Source organism: Peromyscus eremicus, chromosome 7 (genome assembly GCF_949786415.1).
Source record: "Peromyscus eremicus chromosome 7, PerEre_H2_v1, whole genome shotgun sequence".
Lineage (NCBI taxonomy): Eukaryota > Metazoa > Chordata > Mammalia > Rodentia > Cricetidae > Peromyscus > Peromyscus eremicus.
Window position 1 is genome coordinate 27,037,854 of NC_081422.1, and position 18,850 is coordinate 27,056,703.

General features: G+C 42.8%; 1 protein-coding gene across 1 annotated transcript in view; it reads left to right on the forward strand.

Annotated features, from left to right (window-relative positions):
- The window catches only part of Prdm10 (PR/SET domain 10), a 103,869-nt gene extending 88,728 nt beyond the window's left edge, over positions 1-15,141 (forward strand). Inside the window, exons 19-22 of the mRNA XM_059267564.1 lie at positions 156-296; positions 1,332-1,500; positions 11,240-11,343; positions 14,872-15,141. Coding sequence (XP_059123547.1) covers positions 156-296; positions 1,332-1,500; positions 11,240-11,343; positions 14,872-15,075 — 618 coding nt within the window. The 3' untranslated portion in view covers positions 15,076-15,141. The remainder of the gene's footprint in view (positions 1-155; positions 297-1,331; positions 1,501-11,239; positions 11,344-14,871) is intronic.
- The last annotated feature ends 3,709 nt before the right edge of the window (positions 15,142-18,850 follow it).

Below are 18,850 nucleotides of genomic sequence, written 5' to 3' on the forward strand. Positions count from 1 at the left end.
TTTGGAAGACAGAGTCTCACTACATAGCCCCAGTTGGCCTCACACTCAAAACCTCTCTCCAGTTTTGCCTCCCAGGTGACCTCTCTCTCTAGGGGATTTCTTTTAACCTTAGTTAGTATGTATTCGGTTTGGACTCCGTTCTTTTTTCCCTCCAGGCCACTTCCCCACAGCACTCTCAGCAGTCCACCGTGGATGTCGGCCAGCTGCATGATCCTCAGACCTACACGCAGCATGCCATCCAGGTGCAGCACATCCAGGTCACAGAGCCCACCGCTGCAGCTCCGTCATCCTCCCAGGTATATTTCTCCTTAGGTGATGCATGCAGTGAGCTCAGGTGCCGTCAGGGACCATCAGATTAATAGCAGTGAACTCATTATCTTTGGCCATTGAGATGATGTCACTATAGTTGCACTTTATCAGTTTTACTGTTGCCCTTACTTTTTATGTTGTAATTGCAAACATTTTTTTATGAAGTTACTGGCTTGCCAGGGGAGCTCTGTGGTATATGATCCCCAAATCAAAACAAAACACCAGCCTTTCCATTCTACAGCAGTAGGTCAATTGCTTCTGTGACTTGGGACAATGATTGTGGAATAAGGTTGAGTCTGTCACTTAGAGGTAGAGAAAGGTATGGAAATTCAGAGAAGGGAACAACTCTGGTTAGCTGGGTATCAAGGACACGTCTGTCCTTTAGTTTTTTAATTAGGTCTTTTAATGTTTGGCCCGACATTGAGGGAAAGCATTATGTTCTAAATAGCATTTTGAGTACAATTGAATAATAACATTTGAATACAAAGAGATGGGAAATTATAACGCATTTATAGGAAACTGTTATTCTTTTTAGGAACAGGAAGTGATATTTGGAAAGAGGTGGAAAGTAGTTAGGAGTTGGACTACAAAGGCCTTAATGGCAGATAGTGGAGTGTGGACTTGACACTGGAATTGGGAGACGGCTTCTCCAGCAGATAGCTGGTGTGCACCTACGCTTAGTTGTACACTGGGTGGACTGGCCAAGGCAATTCAATGGAACCCATGACTTCTGGGCTGTGTTTTATACACAGTGGTTACCTTTGTGAGTAGGCAAGCGGTTTCACCTCTTTTGGTTTAAGCTTAGCTAGGTAAGCAATTATATACTTCCACTCATTTGCCTTCCTGGCAATTTTATTGAAATTAATTGTTTTAATATCTTTGTAGATTACCCTTTGAAAACAATACAATGTTTCAGAGTTATGATTGCTTTTCATTAATTCTACTCTTATTTAAAAGATTACTTAGGAGTCTGAAGTCTACTGGAACTTCACATTTCCTTCTTTTGTTTTCTTTTTCCCTAGGTAGCTGGGCAGCCATTGAGTCCCTCTGCTCAGCAAGCACAGCCAGGGCTCAGCCCTTCTCATATCCAAGGCAGTTCTTCCACACAAGGGCAGGCTCTACAGCAGCAGCAGAATTCCTCCGTACAACACACATACCTCCCCAATGCTTGGAACTCCTTCCGTGGTTATTGTAAGAAGAACGGGACAGTCCATGGGTGGGGAAATCTCTGGCCATGTGTCTTAATTCATCAGCTTTATAATAGGTTTTTGGATTGAAGTATCTGTTGCTCATTTTTAGTTCTCTATGGTATGTGTATTTGAATGAATGTCAAAGCAAAATTCAGGTCAGTGTTTTGATCCAGAATGCCAGTCTGATATTTCCAGAGATTTTACATATGTTATTGGAATCTGTGAAGAGGTGACTTAAGGTGTGGAATAGATGGATAGGGGCTATATTGGTGGTGATGCTTCATCCCTTTTACCAGTACTTTTTTTTTTCATATTGAGAATCAAACCCAGAGTCTCATTGAATGCCTGTTTATGTACTAATCACTATGCTTGACCCTGGGTATATGTGTCTTAGTTACTTTACTATTGTCATGACAAAGCACCATGACCAAGGCAACTTATATAAGAAAGTGTTTAATTTGGGACTCACAGTTCCAGAGGGTTAGAGTCCAGGACTATCATGGTGGGGAGCATGGCAGCTGACAGGCATCCTGCTGGAGCAGTAGCTGAGAGCCTACATGTTGAAACACAACCATGAAGCAGAAATAGCTAACTGGGAATGGCGTGGACTTCTGAAACCTCAAAGCCCATCCCCCATGACACACCTCCTCCAACAAGGACACACCTCCTAATTCTTCCCAAACAGCTCTACCAACTGGGGACCAAGTATTCAAATCTATGAGCCTATCAGGGCCATTTTCATCTCATCCACTACAATATATAAAGATTAATATTGATGTTAATAGTAATAACCTCATACTACTTCATTAAATAACCTCATACAACTTCATTCAGATCTTCTTGTGTGGCAGGAATGACTCTAACCCAGGTATATCAAAATATATACATACAATAACTTGTCCAAGAGACATAACTAATCAACAGAAGATTGGAATCCAAGAATCCTGGCTCCAGAGCTTACATGCTAAAGCACCTTACTGTCTTGCCTCTCCTAAAGGCTTTGAGATTATCATGTAGCAGAGAGGTTAGTATATATGAGAAGTATGTTCTGGAATCCTGAGGTTCATGCTCTGGAAGCATGAAAAGGTTGATTGTCAGGGGTGAGAGTTGACAACTTCTTGGTTGAACATGAACAAACTTCTGTTCACCCCAGGTAGGGCACCAACAACAACTCACAGAAGTGATCCCACCCAACTCTAGGTTAGTGAACCAGTGAGTTTGCTGGGATTATCTGCAGGAGGATTACTTATAGGTGTAGTTACTTATTGACGACTCAGAAGCAGGTCCATCACCCAAACGCCCATTTCAGCATAGGTGACAACTCATAAGATCTGCATCCCGGGAGCTGTCTACCCGATCTGTAGTCAGCTCTGCTGGAGAGAGTCTCTCCCCAGCAATTTTCACTGCTTCTATAACTCAGGAGAGAGGCCTGGTGAGCTTGTAGCCACTGCACTCTGTGGGCCCTATGCTTTTCTTTGGCTCTCCAAGTCTTGTAAGTCTCCCTTGGCTACACAACACTTAGGCCTTTTACCAGCTCTTACATTTTTTTTTAAAAGATTTATTTATTATGTATACAGTGTTCTGCCTGCATATATGCCTGCAGGCCAGAAGAGGGCACCAGATCTCATTATGTATGGTTGTGAGACATCATGTGGGTGCTGGGAATTGAAGGCAGGACCTTTGGAAGAGCAGCCAGTGTTCTTAACCTCTGAGCTATCTCTCCAGCCCAGCTCTTACATTCTTTCTGCCCCTTTCCACCATGTTTCCTGAGTCATGGAGCAAGTGATAGAGATGCCTGATTATTTTCTTTCATTTCTGGCTGAGCTACTGGATTACTATAACACACCATAGTCTTAGAAGTTTGACCAGTAAGGATTCTCTGCAGTAAGCACTAGTCCCTGCAAAAAAGAGCCATAAACACAAATGGTGAGGAAGAGTTTGACAGACAGACACATCACATCTGTCTATACAGTTACTTCCCCACTGGGGTCTATTGTCGATATTCTGATTTGCCCCTTGAAATCCCACCCCTTGGCACTGCCCTGCATCCTCACGTAAAAGCCTCATTCTATGGAAAAACTCCTCCTCTTCCTCTCTCTCTTCCACTTTTTCCTCCCATGAGGTTTCGCACCCTTGACCTCTCTCCCTTCTGCTTTCTTCCTTCCCGCCGTGAGGTGTGCACACTTCTCTTTCTCTCTCTCCTTTATGTCTTCTCTGCCTCTTTATCTCCTATTATAATAAACCATTTCCGAGCAGATGCTGCAGTGCCTAGGTGTGAATGACTTTCCACGTGGTGGGCCCTGGTCCTGCCAGCCTTGGCTCCCCTGTGTACATAGTTCGTAACAGTCTATGATCTCTCCAGTTACAAATTTTGTCCTGGCTTTACAATATCAGGCATAAGTTCCTTCCAGTGTATTGGGCCTTCCATGCAGTCAGAACAGTGAAAGCCAGCTAGCAGAAGGGAGCTTCCAACCTCATTCCAGCCTTCCACGCCCTAGAGCCAAGAAGTACAGTGTTTGAAGCAATAGGGTCTTACCACCTTGTTTTGGCATGCAACCAACAGCAGTGGCGATAGCGTTATGGTTTGTAGGTCTCTAGGGACCCCCTGGCAAACAACTCATACTGTGCTTTTATTCAATAGCTATAGCTCCGAGGAAACTCCTTTTCCCGTCCATACCATGTGCCTTCATTTAGACTCTTCAACTGTTGTTTTCGCTGTTCGGTTTTTTTTTGGGGGGGGGGGCGGGGGGGGGTTCGAGACAGGGTTTCTCTGTAGCTTTGGAGCCTGTCCTGGAGCTTGCTCTGTAGACCAGGCTGGCCTTGAACTCACAGAGATCCGCCTGCCTCTGCTTCCTGAGTGCTGGGATTACAGGCATGCGCCACCACCGCCCGGCGATTTCGCTGTTCTTTAAGATACTTTCCCAAATCCGTGAGATACAGTGGGCTTTATATAATAGAACCTTTTTTTTTTTTTTTTTTTTTTTTTTTTTTTTTTACAGGGGGGAGTGCAGGAGCTCTAAGGCCTGCTACTGTCCACTCCAAGCGTTCTTTGGTCTTGAGTGACTAAGGGGATACTACAAAGGTCTAATATAGCATGAAAAAGTCCATCACTGGCATCAGTTGTGGAAAGAGCAGTGTTGGGTGTAGCAGCATGGAGGAGGACACTTCTCCATTTGCCCGCAATGGATTTCCACAATGATTTCCTGCCTCAGTGGAAACCCACAAAGACTTTCCAGCCTTCTTTTCCCGGGGTAATGCTACTGCATGGGATCCCCAGCCCCAGACATCTTGGTGGGTCTTAGACTCAGGCCTAAGTGGGGACCAGGACTCCCATTCTATCCTGATGTGCCTGCCACTGAACTGGCTTTCTAGCTCTGCTCTGACAGGCCAGCACTGTGGCTGGCTGCTGAAAGGGTCAAGGCTAAGTGGATAATCTCCACACCCAGTATACTTTCAGGAGAACAATTTATGTAGCATATTTTACTTAGTTAACTGGTTTCCCCTAGAATAAGCTTAAATCTTTTTCACCTTTTTTTTTTTTTTATCATTATGTCTTCTGTGAACTATAGCTCTAGCTTTAAAGCCTTCTAGGTTCACTAACACAGCATTTGATTTAGTGTCAGCTTTTTTCCTAGGAATGTCACTGTGACACAAGTCTTTCTGCATTTGCATTTGAGTGACTCAACAGGCTCCTTTGTCTGCTTTGTTCCTCTCTCATCTCCCTCCTGATCACTTTTGTACTTTATAAACCTGATGGGTCTGCTGCACTAAGTCATTCAGATCTGCCAGAGCCTCTCCTTCTTCATCAACATCATATCTTGCTATGGGACACAGCAAAGTCACCAAAACTCTCTACCAGTCCCTAAGTCCATGCTGAAGTAACTTCTTTTTTTTTTTTTTTAATGCTTTTTATTATGAGCTTGCTTTTGTTTTTTGTTTTTGTTTGCTCAAGCAGGCCTGCACTGGAACATACCAGGTGGCCTTGAATTCCTGCCTCAGCTTCCCAAGTTCTGGGATTATTTTTTATTTTTTAAAGATTTATTTATTTATTATGTATACAGTGTTCTGCTTGCATGTATCCCTTCAGGCCAGAAGAGGGCACCAGATCTCATTACGGATGGTTGTGAGCCACCATGTGGGTGCTGGAAATTGAACTCAGGACCTCTAGAAGAACAGCCAGTGCTCTTAACCTCTGAGCCATCTCTCCAGCCCTGAAGTAACTTCTTAACTCTGGTGAACACAGTAGAACGTGAACCAGTGACCTGAGTACCAAGCTCTGCCTCTCTCTTACTCAATTTCTTTAGTAATAACTGCCCTTCCACTATTGTCCTCTGGTTCCTGATGTTGATGGGAACCCCAAACAGTGATGACCAAGTGTCTCTGGTGGCTTGTATGAGCCAGTCTATGAGACACCTATTTCCTTGGTCTGTGTTAGATTATACAGCATCTGTTTCAAGGAAGGATAGACAGTCTTATTTCTTAGTTTCTCTGCTTCTGTAGCACTCAGACTGATCCCATCTGTCCCTACATGCCACAGTTCCATAATCCAGACTGAGACAAGGTTATTTCATTTCTTGTTTAAAAGTCTTTCCCAGTCTAGCATTTCAGAGGCAGAGTAACTCTTGGTCATCATAGTTTCCTGTGCTGGCCATGATTAAGCTCACTCATCCACATGCTGAATCAGATTTTCTCTTCCTCTGTATTAAAGGTCAGACCTAAGGTCTCTTCTATGGCTTCTACTCCTTTTCTTCTTTTTTGCTGTCTAATTCTTCCCACAGGTTCCAAGTTTTTGGATTCTCTTTCCCATGCATTCCATGAGCTCTAAAATATGACAAGCCAATAACTTCATCTCATCCTCCCGTTTTCCCATTTCCCCCACAAAATCAGAGGTGAGTGCTGAGGGTGGCATCCTTATGTTTTTTCCCACTGTAACTCCACTGTTACATGGGAAAATTCCTTCTGGACAGACAGTTTAGCCTCGGCTGCATGAGTGTCTTATTGCCCGGAGCAAAGACCATACAACAACTGTCACAGTCTGTTTATTCTCTTATCTCAAACATGTTACTTTCAGGGACCGACATATATTCTCTTACACATCAGCTGTTGGGGAGGGACATTCCTGTACTTATGTGGTAGACCTCACTTATCATCAGGATATGCTACTCCATGTTATGGAGAGGAAGATGGCCGTCCTGGGATCTGCTCTCCCCTCACCCCTGCTCTCAAATAGCTTGGCGTTGGCTACGTATCTTGTCATCTATTTCTGAAAACACGCAGTTGCCACTATAGCGGAGAGGCACATCATCCTGTATGTCATGGGAAAAGGTAGTCATATTGAGATTGCTCCCGCAGATGCACAACCCTCACTTGGACTGGCTTCAGGCACATGTGTCACCGACCATTGCGATGCAGCCACTCTTCTCAACTCATTTTGCTTCTGTCAGTCCCTGTTGAGGTGCCAGTGAGGCTGTGTGACCTTTCCTGGAGAAAATGAGGACATGTCTGTTTATCCCAGATGGGGCACTGACAGACAGAAAGTGTTCCACCCAAGTCTAGCTTGGCAAACTCATGAGTATGTTGGGGTTGCCTACAGGAGCATGGATGAAAGGTTCCTTACAGGTGACACAGAGGCAGCTTCATCACCCCAGAGCCATCTCCAGCATGGATGGTGACCCATGAGAGCAGCATCTTTGGAGCTCCCTGTCTAATTTGCAGTTAGTTCCATGGAGGGCCTCTTCTCCAGCTGCTTTCCCAGCGTAGGAAGGCCTTGTGAGTCTTGGAACTTCTACACTTCCAGGACCTGGTGGATTTCTTGGACTTCCTGAGCCCAGTAGGATTCCTTGGGAGGCTACCTCTCTTCTCCCTGGAAGACATAGCTGTACAGCAGTTGGATAAGAGCCTTGGGTATCAGTTGGCAGCTATGAGAGCTTTATCACTGCAGATAGTGAAGGATCAGAAATCCAGATGACAGACCCCAGCAGTAGCAAGTAGGAGAACTAGAGGCTGACCGAGAAAGGAAAGTTGATCATTTTTTTGGACAGGGTCTTACTATGTAGCTGTGGAACTTGCTATGTAGACCAGGCTGGCCTTGAACAACCTGCCTCTGCCTCCCAAGTGCTGGGATTACAGCCATGCACTACCACATTTTGACCTTCTATCATTGGTTTCTTTGGGAGGGCCTGTCTTTGTTCTGATCATCCTTGTCTGTGTTTTGTAGATTTGGCCTGGAGTCAAGAGCAAGCTCTACTGTTTAGTTATGTTTCCAATCTTTTCAGTGAAATATTGGTGATTGCAATGAGGACTAATTCTAGTTTCTGTCAGGAAAAGACATTTACTCAGTAAATGCCAGTAGAACCTGGCAGATCGACTGATATTTACACTTACTTAAGAAAGTGAAATGATGTATATACATACAGTAATCATAGCACAAATTAACATTCTAACTTGAGAAAAATGTTCTGGGACTGAAATGATTTATTAGGAAAAGATTCCAGAGTTATGCACAGTGGAGAGCACAGTATATGAACCCTGTGTACCCTCTGTTTGCCTTAACCAGTTCCCAAGTCCTGCTTAGCCTTGCCTTATCTTTCTCCCCAACCCCCAACTATTACATCCTTTTGCTCTGAACATTTTAGTATGTATCTAAAATGAAATGACTGAACACGGTGGCACACACCTGTAATCTGAGAACTTGGAAGGTGGAGGAGGAAACTCAGGAATTCAAAGTCATCCTCAGCCTCAACCTGGGCTACTTGAGACCTTGTCTCCAAAAAACAGAGAGGAGGCTGGGGAAGCGTCTTCGTGGGTGAGAGTACTTGCTACACAAGTATGAGGATCATAGTTCAAATCCCAGTACCCAAATAAAAGCTCACGCCTGTAACCCCAGTTGGGAAGTGGATACAGGCAGATACTGGAGCACACCGGTCAGCGGCCCAGTGAAAAGGGAGTTTCAAGTTCAGTGAGAGACCCTGTTGTAATACGGGGAATACAGTTGAAACAGGCAGATAAGTGATGTCTTCCTCTAACTTCCACATGTGCATGCATGTAACACACACACACACACACACAGAGAGAGAGAGAGAGAGAGAGAGAGAGAGAGAGAGAGAGAGAAACAAAACACCAAAAAGAAAATAAATAAAAAAAAAAACCCACAATAAACTTTGGGTTTTGGTGCACAAGGCCTTGCATATGCTAAGTACGTGCTATATTACTGAGCAATCCCTAGTCCAAAACATTTAAAAAAAAATATTGTTACAGCTGGGCAGTGGTGGCGCACGCCTTTAATCCCAGCACTTGGGAGGCGGAGGCAGGTGGATCTCTGTGAATTCAAGGCCAGCCTGTTCTACAGAGTGAATTCCAGGACAGGCTCCAAACTACACAAAGAAACCTTGTCCAAAAAAAAAAAACAAAAACAAAAACCCACAAATATATATTATATATTTGACTATATATATATATATATAAACAAAACCCAAATATATATATTTGACTATATATATGTATTTGAATATATATATATATATATATATATTTGCGCTATTGCTATTATTTAGTCTAAAGAAATACATAGAAATCTTCTCTTTTCATTCCCCCCCCCCACGGGACAGGGTTTCTCTGTGTAAATGGAAATAATTCTTTAACATCTTCAGATATAGTTCTGATACCCAGTCAGTATCCATGCTTCTTTGATTGCCTGAGAAAGGTTTTTAATTTCTTGTTCGAATTGGAGTCTGAGCAAGGGCCATGCATTGCAGCTGACTGCATCTCTGGAGCTTCTTTTCACACGACGTCCCTGCTCTCCCCTTGCAGCTGGTGTGTCTGTGTTAAAGAAACTGGCTACATGTCCTGTAGTTCCTGTCTGGATTTTGCTGGGAGCATCCTCATGTTATTGCTTGACGTACTTCCGTTTATTTCCTGTAGACTAGCAGCTAGATCTAGAGCTTAATCAGGGTCAGATTCTTTTCCCCCAGGGCACTCAGCTGGTGTGGGGGTGGGTTGCTTCTCTTCCTGTGATGTTAGGAGCCACTAGTGTTTATAGTTTCTAGGTTCTTCGTTTCATCGGGCTTGCAAAGTTGTAGTACTCTGATTGGATTCTGTTATTCCTACTCATTAATTAGGTAGAAACATTTTATACAGAGAAAAAGAAATTATGCTGGATATGGTAGCACACACCTGTAACCTCAGCCCGTAATCTTAGCACTTGGTAGGCAGAGAAGCAGGAGGATAGCCAGGCCAGCCAGGCCTGCATGGAAAGACACTGTTACAGACAAGTAAACAAGAGCATGCCTTTAGTCGTAGAGGCAGAGGATCTCTGTGAGTTTGAGACCAGCCTGGTCTACAGAGCGAGATCCAGGACAGGCACCAAAACTACACAGAGAAACCCTGTCTCGGAAACAAAACAAAACAAAACAAAAGTTGAGTATTTATCTTTGTGAATATTTGGAAAGCCACTTTTGAGTGAGGAGACATTGGTTGTTTCTTATATTTGGTCCCTCTGTATTAACCTCTTCACACACATGCAATTATTGTTAGAGGTCCAGTCACTCAAGAAATCACGTCAGGGAAAATAAATAAATAAATTTATTTAAAAAAAAGAAAGAAATCACATCAGACCAGATGTGGTGGCGCATGCCTTTAATCCCAGCACTCCAGAGGCAGAGGCAGGCCGATCTCTGAGTTCCAGGTCAGCCTGGTCTACAGAGTGAGTTCTAGGACAGTCAGGGCTACACAGAGAAACCGGGTATAAAAAAACAAAACAAAAAGGATGAAGGAGGGGTGGGGATCACACTGCCATAAGGTCTTGCAAGCGTTGGAAACCTTGGGAACTATCTCAGTAGGAATGTGAGCACTGGCAGTTGTGGATGGTCTCCAACTTAGCACTTAGGATCTTTCTTCTCTTGGCTTTTTGGTCCCATAGAGCTCAGACAAGCCTCAAGCAAACTATGTAGCCAAAGCTGGAGATGTAGCTCAGCTGGTAGAGCATTTGTCTAGCATTCAAGAGTCCTTGAGTTTAAGCCATAGCAGAGCATAAACTGGGCATGGGAGCACATGCCTGTAAACTCAGAAGTTCAAGGTCATTCTCTGCAACACAGTAAGTTTGAGGCTATCCTGGGATACATGAGACCCTGTCTCAAAAACAAAACAAAACAACAACAACAAGACCCTCCTGTGTTAGCCTCCAGAGTGCTTGGGTTACAGACTGGGCCAGCAGGCCCAGTGCATGCAGGATTTTCAGCATAGGATTACTGTTGGTGTGACAAGAACACAACAGTCTCCATTTGGGGTTTCTGCTTTTCAGGTGGGGGTCTTACTTTGTTGCTGTGACTTGTCCTGGTAGATTTGTCTCTTGTGGCTAATATACAGGTTCTAAATATGCCTAGGGTAGAATGGACTAAGCTATAATGCTTGGTAATTTATGTGGGGTTCTTTTTGTATATATAATATTTTTTTAAAAACAGGTTCTTACTTTGAAGCCTTGGCTACCTTGCAACTACTATGTAGGCAAGGCTGGCCTTGACCTCATAGAAATCCCCTTGCCTCTGCCTCCCCAGTATTGGGATTAAAGGTGTGTGTTACAGTGCCTACCTGATTGTGTGTATTAAATGCATTCCACTTTACTGTCTTTTCAGTTCATGGACTTACTGGGATATAACCCATAATATAAGGAGAGAAGCATTTGCTTCTTACAGCACTTACACTAAAATCTAAGACCACTGAATTTGTTTATTTCCTGTTTTCAGCATCTGAAATTCAAATGATGACACTGCCCCCGGGTCAGTTTGTGATCACAGACAGTGGCGTAGCAACTCCTGTCACTTCTGGGCAAGTGAAAGCCGTGACTCCGGTAAGTCTCTGCCAGGGCTGTTGTAGTCTGTTTTCTCATAGTTGATGGTTCGCAAACTGGTTCTTTATTCTTTTGTCCTTAGTGCATTGCTCAGGAGGCTTGTGCACAGGGAATGTCGATTCAGCTCCTAACTACGACAGACTTCCCAGATCTATCCATACGATTACAATTTTATGGACTTTCTATAAATATTACAGGACTTTAACTGGAGAGAATACAGTGAATCAGCTATATGGTGTGTGTGTGTGTGTGTGTGTTTTGTGTGTGTGTATTTGAGACAGGATTTCACTATGTAAACCAAGTTGACCTTAAAATTGCAATCCTCCTGCTTCAGCTTCCTGTGTACTGGGATTACAGGCAGGTACCACCAACATTCCTGGCTTGTAGAGCTCTTGTGGGAGAAGAGGAGTGTTGAGACAGGGTCTTGCTATGTAGCCCTGGCTGGCCTGGAACTTGTATGACGATAGTCATGAGCATTCATGCTTGGCTAGTACCGAGCTACTCGACATAATTTAACTACATAAAGAGACATGGCCATCGCCGGGCAGTGGTGGCAGCGCACCCCTTTAATCCCAGCACTCGGGAGGCAGAGCCAGGCGGATCTCTCTGAGTTCGAGGCCAGCCTGGGCTACAGAGTGAGTTCCAGGAAAGGTGCAAAGCTACACAGAGAAATTCTGTCTCAAAAAAAAAAAAAAGAGAGAGAGAGAGAGAGGGAGACATGACCATCAATTAGCATATTTAACTTGGGCAGGTACAATGTTGATTATATGCACTATGTTTTTATTTTCATGGGTTTATGCTGGCTTATCTCTAAGTTATTTGGAATAGTACATAATTTTTTTCAAAATTTGATTGAGTATTTTTATGTGTGTGTGTACCTGCATTTATGTATGTACATACATAATATACCCATTATATATGTATACACTGTACACTTAAGTGTCCAGTGCCTGTTAAGGCCAGAAGAGGGCAAGGGATTCCCTGAAGCTAGAGTTATAGGCAGTTGTGAGCTGCCATGTAGATTTTGGGAACTGAACCTCAGGTTCTCTGGAAGTACCAGTGTTCCTGACCACTGAGCCATCTCTCCAGCCCCTAGAATACAGATCTTGAAGAAAAATGCTCTCTGCAGGGGTGGGGTGTTAGTAGGTACATGCCTTTAATCCCAGCACTTGGGAAGCAGAGTCCTTTGGATCTCTATAAGTTTGAGGCTAGCCTAGTCTACACAGTGAATTCCAGACCAGCCTGGTCTACAGAGTGAGTTCCAGGACAGCCAGGGCTACATAGAGAAAGCCTGCCTTTAAAAAAAAAAAAAAAAAGCCAGGCGGTGGTGGTGCACGCCTTTAATCCCAGCACTCGGGAGGCAGAGCCAGGCGGATCTCTGTGAGTTCGAGGCCAGCCTGGGCTACCAAGTGAGTTCCAGGAGAGGCACAAAGCTACACAAAGAAACCCTGTCTCGAAAAACCAAAACAAAACAAAACAAAAACAAAAAACTAATAAAACAACCAACAAACAAAAAACTAAAACATGGGCTTTTGAGGGACAGGGACACCTATGAGCATCTTGCTTCCATAGAAGACCAGTTGCCCTTCTGTCTGAAATATTATTTCTTTAAAAATGTTAATATAGCCAGGTGGTGGTGGCACACGCCTTTAATCCCAGCACTCAGGAGGCAGAGGCAGGCGAATCTCTGTGAGTTCAAGGCCAGCCTGCTCTACAAAGTGAGTTCCAGGACAGTTACACAGAGGAACCCTGTCTCACAAAACAAAACAGCAACAACAACAACAACAAAAATGTTAATGTAAAGCTAAGTGTAGTGGTGCATGCCTGTAATCCAAGCTTTTTTGGAGGTGGAAACAGAAGGATCAGGAGTTCAAGGTCATCTTCAGTTACATAGTGAGTTTAAGGCTAGCCTGGGCTATATAAGAGCTCATCTAAAAAAACTAATACAAGGGCGGTGGTGGCGCAAGCCTTTAATCTCAGCACTTGGGAGACAGAGGCAGGAGGATCTCTGTGAGTTCGAGGCCAGCCTGGTCTACAGAGCAAGATCCAGGAAAGAAGGCACAAAGCTACACAGAGAAACCCTGTCTCAAAAAAAAAAAAAAAAATACAATGAATAAATGCCCAGCTTATATGTATGAAATTCTCATGATCAAAGGAAAAAAAAAATGAGAAAAAGGTAAAGACAATGTGAGAGTCCCTTAAATTTATTCAGTGCAAGGCACCGTATTCTAAGACTATATTCTTCCTGCACTTTTTAAAATATTTATTTATTTGTTTGTTTATTTTTGTGTGCTATAGATTGAACCCAGGACCTCACCCATGCTACCACTGACCTACACCCCAACCCCTTTCCTTTGTTCTCAAGTAGAATGTACATACTTGAGGAGGGTAGCAAATTTTATTTTATTTTTAAAGATTTAAAAATATTTTTAATTATGTATGTCTGTGGGAGTAGGTATGGTACATGCATGTAAATGCAGGTACCTGAGTAGACCAGAAGAGGGCATCGGATCCTCTAGAGCTGAGTTCAGATGTGGGAACTGAACCTGTGTTCTCTCTGTAAACAGAGGACATATGTCCTTAACTGCTGAACCATCTCACCAGCCTTTGTTCTAGTATATTCTAAACATCTTTACTTGGAAAACTAAAACTCAGGGTTCGTTTAATATATCGTGTGTGTGTGTGTGTGTGTGTGTGTGTGTGTGTGTGTGTGTGTGTGTGTAGGCCAGCCAGAGGTCAGCCTCAGGTTGTTTAATGAAACGGCCTCTTACTGACTTGGAGCTCATGGATTTCTGGGCCCGGGATCTACTAGGAGTGTGCCGACACTTGGCCTTTGCGGCAGGGTCCAGTCCTAGGCTTGAACTCGGCTCTCTTTGCTTTTGCAGCAAAGACTTAACTGACAGAGCTGTCTCCTCGGCCCCATTAAGTATTATTTCAAATGTTATTAGGCTTTGAAATTCCATTAGCTGGGAACCATTAATGCTGAAGACCTGTCTTAGACACCAGTCTGCCCCTTTACAGAGACTTTGTCATTCATTTTGGATGAATTTTAACACTTAATTGGCAACATTTTAAAAATTTCTAAATTCTCAGGAGCAACTCCTAAAAAGCACTTTTTTTTTTTTTTTTTTTTTTTTAATTAAAAAAAACTCGCCGGGCAGTGGTGGCACATGCCTGGGCTACAGAGTGAGTTCCAGGAAAGGCGCAAAAAGCTACACAGAGAAACTCTGGCTCAAAAAAAAAAAATTCTTTTGTCAAGTAAGGTACCACCATGCTACAAATGTCTGTAAGGTTCCTCATTGTGTTAGCTGATGACACAGCAAAGGTGCTCCTTTGAATTACCTTTGGAGTCAATTACCATGACCTGTCCACCCTCCCTAAAGGACACAGGTCAAGCATCTCTCATAGGTACCTATCTGGGTCCCCTTGAAGTATTTCTTTGAATACTTGCTCCTCCTCTCTTCCAGTAGTTCCCTCGCTCTCTTCCAGACCCCAGCTCTTTTAAAAAATCTTTTTCTTTTGCTCTAGGGTCATTATGTGTTATCAGAGAGTCAACCAGAATTGGAGGAAAAGCAAACCTCTACCCTCTCCGGTGCAGTCCAGGTTCAACCCTCTACACACAGTGACTCCTTGGACTCTACAAGCCCCAGCCAACAACAGACCACACAGTATATCATCACAACCACCACCAATGGGAACGGGAGCAGCGAAGTGCATATCACCAAGCCGTAGCCTTCATCCTGCACCTGGAGTCAGAGCTCAAACCACATCTTTTTATTCGAAATCTGAAGCTTCAAACACCTAGACCTCTTTTTAAAGATTTATTACTTACTCAAGAGTTTGGGAACTACAGTTTTGACACAATATGCCAGGGGTGATTTTTGCCAAGGTCATCTTTACCTTATTGACTCTTCAAACCCTTGGGATTTCTGCCATGGAACGCAGCTCTTTCAAGGGAAAGTTGACTTCCAGATGGAGAAACTCAGCCTTGCTCTTGAGCTGGTTGGTTGTTTTGTTTTCGTTTTTGAACACACTGACAAGCCTTACTGTCCCTTTGTGGAAATACTAAGTGGCATATTATGTTCATACCAAAGGTGGACACAGGATGTACCAAGTCCATGGTCATTGGACTTCTGAAATCCAAGCTATGGCATCAAAAGAGGAGGAGCATTTATTTCATGGGTGTGATTAGGTCAGAACCACTTTATCTCATGCATTTGAGTTTTCAGTAATTTAACAAAGGCAGCTTATTGGATGAAAAAATTAAAATGATAAGATAAAGTTTTGATGATGGTGTTCTGAAGGAAAAACTGTCATCTAAAAATTTTCTTACTGCTGACCTCTCTCTCTCTCTCTCTCTCTCTCTCTCCTATATGGGGTCTCACTGTGCTGCCCAGTGTAACCTTGAACTCATGGGCTCATGAGATCCTCCTGCCTTAGCCTCCCAAGTAGCTGGGACTACAGTCAGGCACCATCATGGCAGTTGTTTTTAAACTCCCTTGTTTGGGGAAACCTATTGGGCAGTGGTGGTGCTCCCCACAGATGTTGACCCCAGGCAGATCTGGCCTCACTTTCCACAAGCATAGACTCCCCGGAAGACAAAAGGCTGCATGATCTCAACAGGATTTAAAGCCCCCACATTAAAGCTCTGCCTCCAGGCTTCCGGTTATATTTAACTGTGTTTAAGAAGGAGATAGTAGTTCCATGAAAAATTACTAAATATTATAAACTGAATATATATGTATCTACATGTATATATGCAGTATATATATGTAGACACATATATACATATGCATATGAAGAGAGAGACAGACAGAACTGAAACCTTGTCCTGCCTCGCAGGATCCATTTACTGCTCATTAATAAAGGTTGAGTTTCTTACTCCTACTGGGTTCATCAGGTATATGTATAACACTTTTTGTGATGCTGGGAATCAAACCCAGGGCCTCTTGCATGCTGGGCAGGTCCCCCACCATTGAGCTACAACTCTAGCCCCTACATCCCACTTTTGTTCACAGCATTGGGTGTATTTTAGTACTTTCAATGCTGTCTTAAAAATGAAGATTCTTTGAAGTTGGGTAGAAAGGTGGCCTTTCGTCTTTCTAAGCATTTTAAATTTCAAGCATATTGTAACTCTCCCAGATCTTGTTAAAGATGACCAACTTCCCACTTAGGGCAAAAATAAAAATAAGGGGACCATTGTAATACATTGAGGTAAAAGGATGGGTGTGGAGGAATAGTAACAGTTAGTTGGGAGAGGAAAGCAGTTTTCTGTGTGATAGTTGTCTTCTACGTGTTCCTGTTTGGGAGTCTTGTTTGCTGTGGCCCTAGTGGGGAATATTGCCCTCTTTCTATGGCACATTCCACTTGTACCCATAAGACATCTGAAAAGCCTGTATTTTAACAACTTTTTGTGACACACATTTTAAAAATAATTATTGTAGAGTGAATTTATCACTCCAGATCAGGAAGACCTAAGTTCATTTCAAATGAAGTTAACTAATTTATTTTATTTACATTTCTGAGGGAAAACTGGGTCTGTGAATTAAGAAATAGATTATCTTCTGTGTGGTAAAGATGCCTTCCTGGAAAGTAATATTTGGTTTTGAAGTCACTTTATTATGTAGATCCTGCACTTTCCTTTTGAGATCTCGTTCATAGACTATGTCTGAATATTTGGGCATGAAAAGAACTTGAGAAAATTACCTCAAAAATGTGTGGAAACTGAAAATGGACTCTGTATCTTTGACAACAAAAAGGTAACAATATTTTCAACATGAAATGTTGACTCCAAGTCACAAAATGCAAGACTCCGGTTCCCAAAGTCCTGTGGTGTAATAACTAACTATCCCAGGGTCTCAGCCAGAGGGACTTGGAAGGCGAAGAGCACTAGATCATCTCAAAGGTACAGTTTGAGTTTTTGTAATTTAAATTTGGCTGTTAGAGCTGGTGTGGTGGCCCATGCCTTTAATCCCAGCACAGAGAGACAAAGGCAGGCAGATCTCTTGAGTTGTAGGCCACTGTGGTCTACAAAGAATTCAAGGATAGCCAGGACTACCCAGAGAAACTCTGTCTTGAAAAACAAAACAAAACTAAACAAAACAAAATAAATAAATAAATTAGGCCTGTTGGATTCTCTTTATTTGAGCCAGCAAGGTATCTCCCTTCTTCTCAGGAATAGCCCAGTGATTAAAATAACAAGCCAATCACTGAAGGAATGTTGGTTTTGTGTCATTTATTTTTTTAAGTTTTAAAATACCCAGGAAAAATACTGTTGAAGGACTTTTTTGTCTCTTTTCCTTCTAAGTTTTTTTTCCTTTTTTGGTTCTTATGTGGAGTAAATAAATACCATAATATCTATCATCAACCAGAGATGTGGGTGACAGTGAAGACATCATCACTTTAAGATCAGGTATTTTATGAATTTATCCCGAGGCATCAGAAGGGATGGCAGAGTCTAATCCCTCTGACAGCCTGATTTGGGGATGTGTATGTCTACATGGTGATCTCTCCCCAGATACATCAACGACACTGTAGACTGCAGTATTCAGTACAGTGTGAATATTTTGAAGTGGGTTGGATATAGATTTTTTACATTTTTATTGTTTAGTCTGTGCCCAGAGAAATGGATATTTCATCATGTAAGATTCCTGTTTTTCTGGAAAGACTTTCTGTTTTGATGTTCTTGAATTATTTTCTGACCTGGAATTATCCTTTCAAAAAAAGATTCTCAAAATATCTGGAGCTAAGAAGCACCTAATGAGATGCTGTAGCTGGCCCATTGGTTGAAAGTATTGATTCTATGCTGTTATTTAAATGTGAACACTTATTGTATAGTCACTGAGTTATAGTGTTAATAGTCTTGTGCTACCCAGCAAGTGTAAAAATTAATAAATATTTTTTTAATAATCATGTTTCTTATTTTGTGTGTGAGTGTGTGTGTACAGGGACTACTGATTTGGTTCAACATTTTCTTTTAAATATTGCACCCTGTCTCAACACTCTCCTCCTCAAAATACTACACTTTAGTTTCTGGTTCCCAACCTGACATTTCAGAACTTTGAAAGATTTCTCTTGATCTTCCTGAACAAATTGAAAACTCAACTGAAAGGAACTGTGGGCCCAGGACCTCCAAGACCAAGCTCTCAGCACAGAGGGTAGGGATAAGAGACAAGCAGTAGAGAGAGGAAGAGGGGAAGGGACAAGGGAGAGAGGGCAGGGACATTTGTTCTGGAGGGACAAAGGACGGCCTCTGGATAAAGAGGAGACATGCATGGCCAATAGGCAAATGGTGGTTTATAAAGGTAAAGGGAAAACCCGTGTTAGGATGAGGGGTTTAATTTTAATTGGGCAGGTTAATTGGGTGAGCCAAGTGGGGGCTTTTGATTGCTGGACTTCAATACTTTGATAGCTGAACTTTGGTAGTCGGCCTCAGGAGGAGGAAGTGGCCAAATAAGGGACTAGACCTTGGTGGCTAGCTTCAAGAATATAATCTAATGTGTTTTTG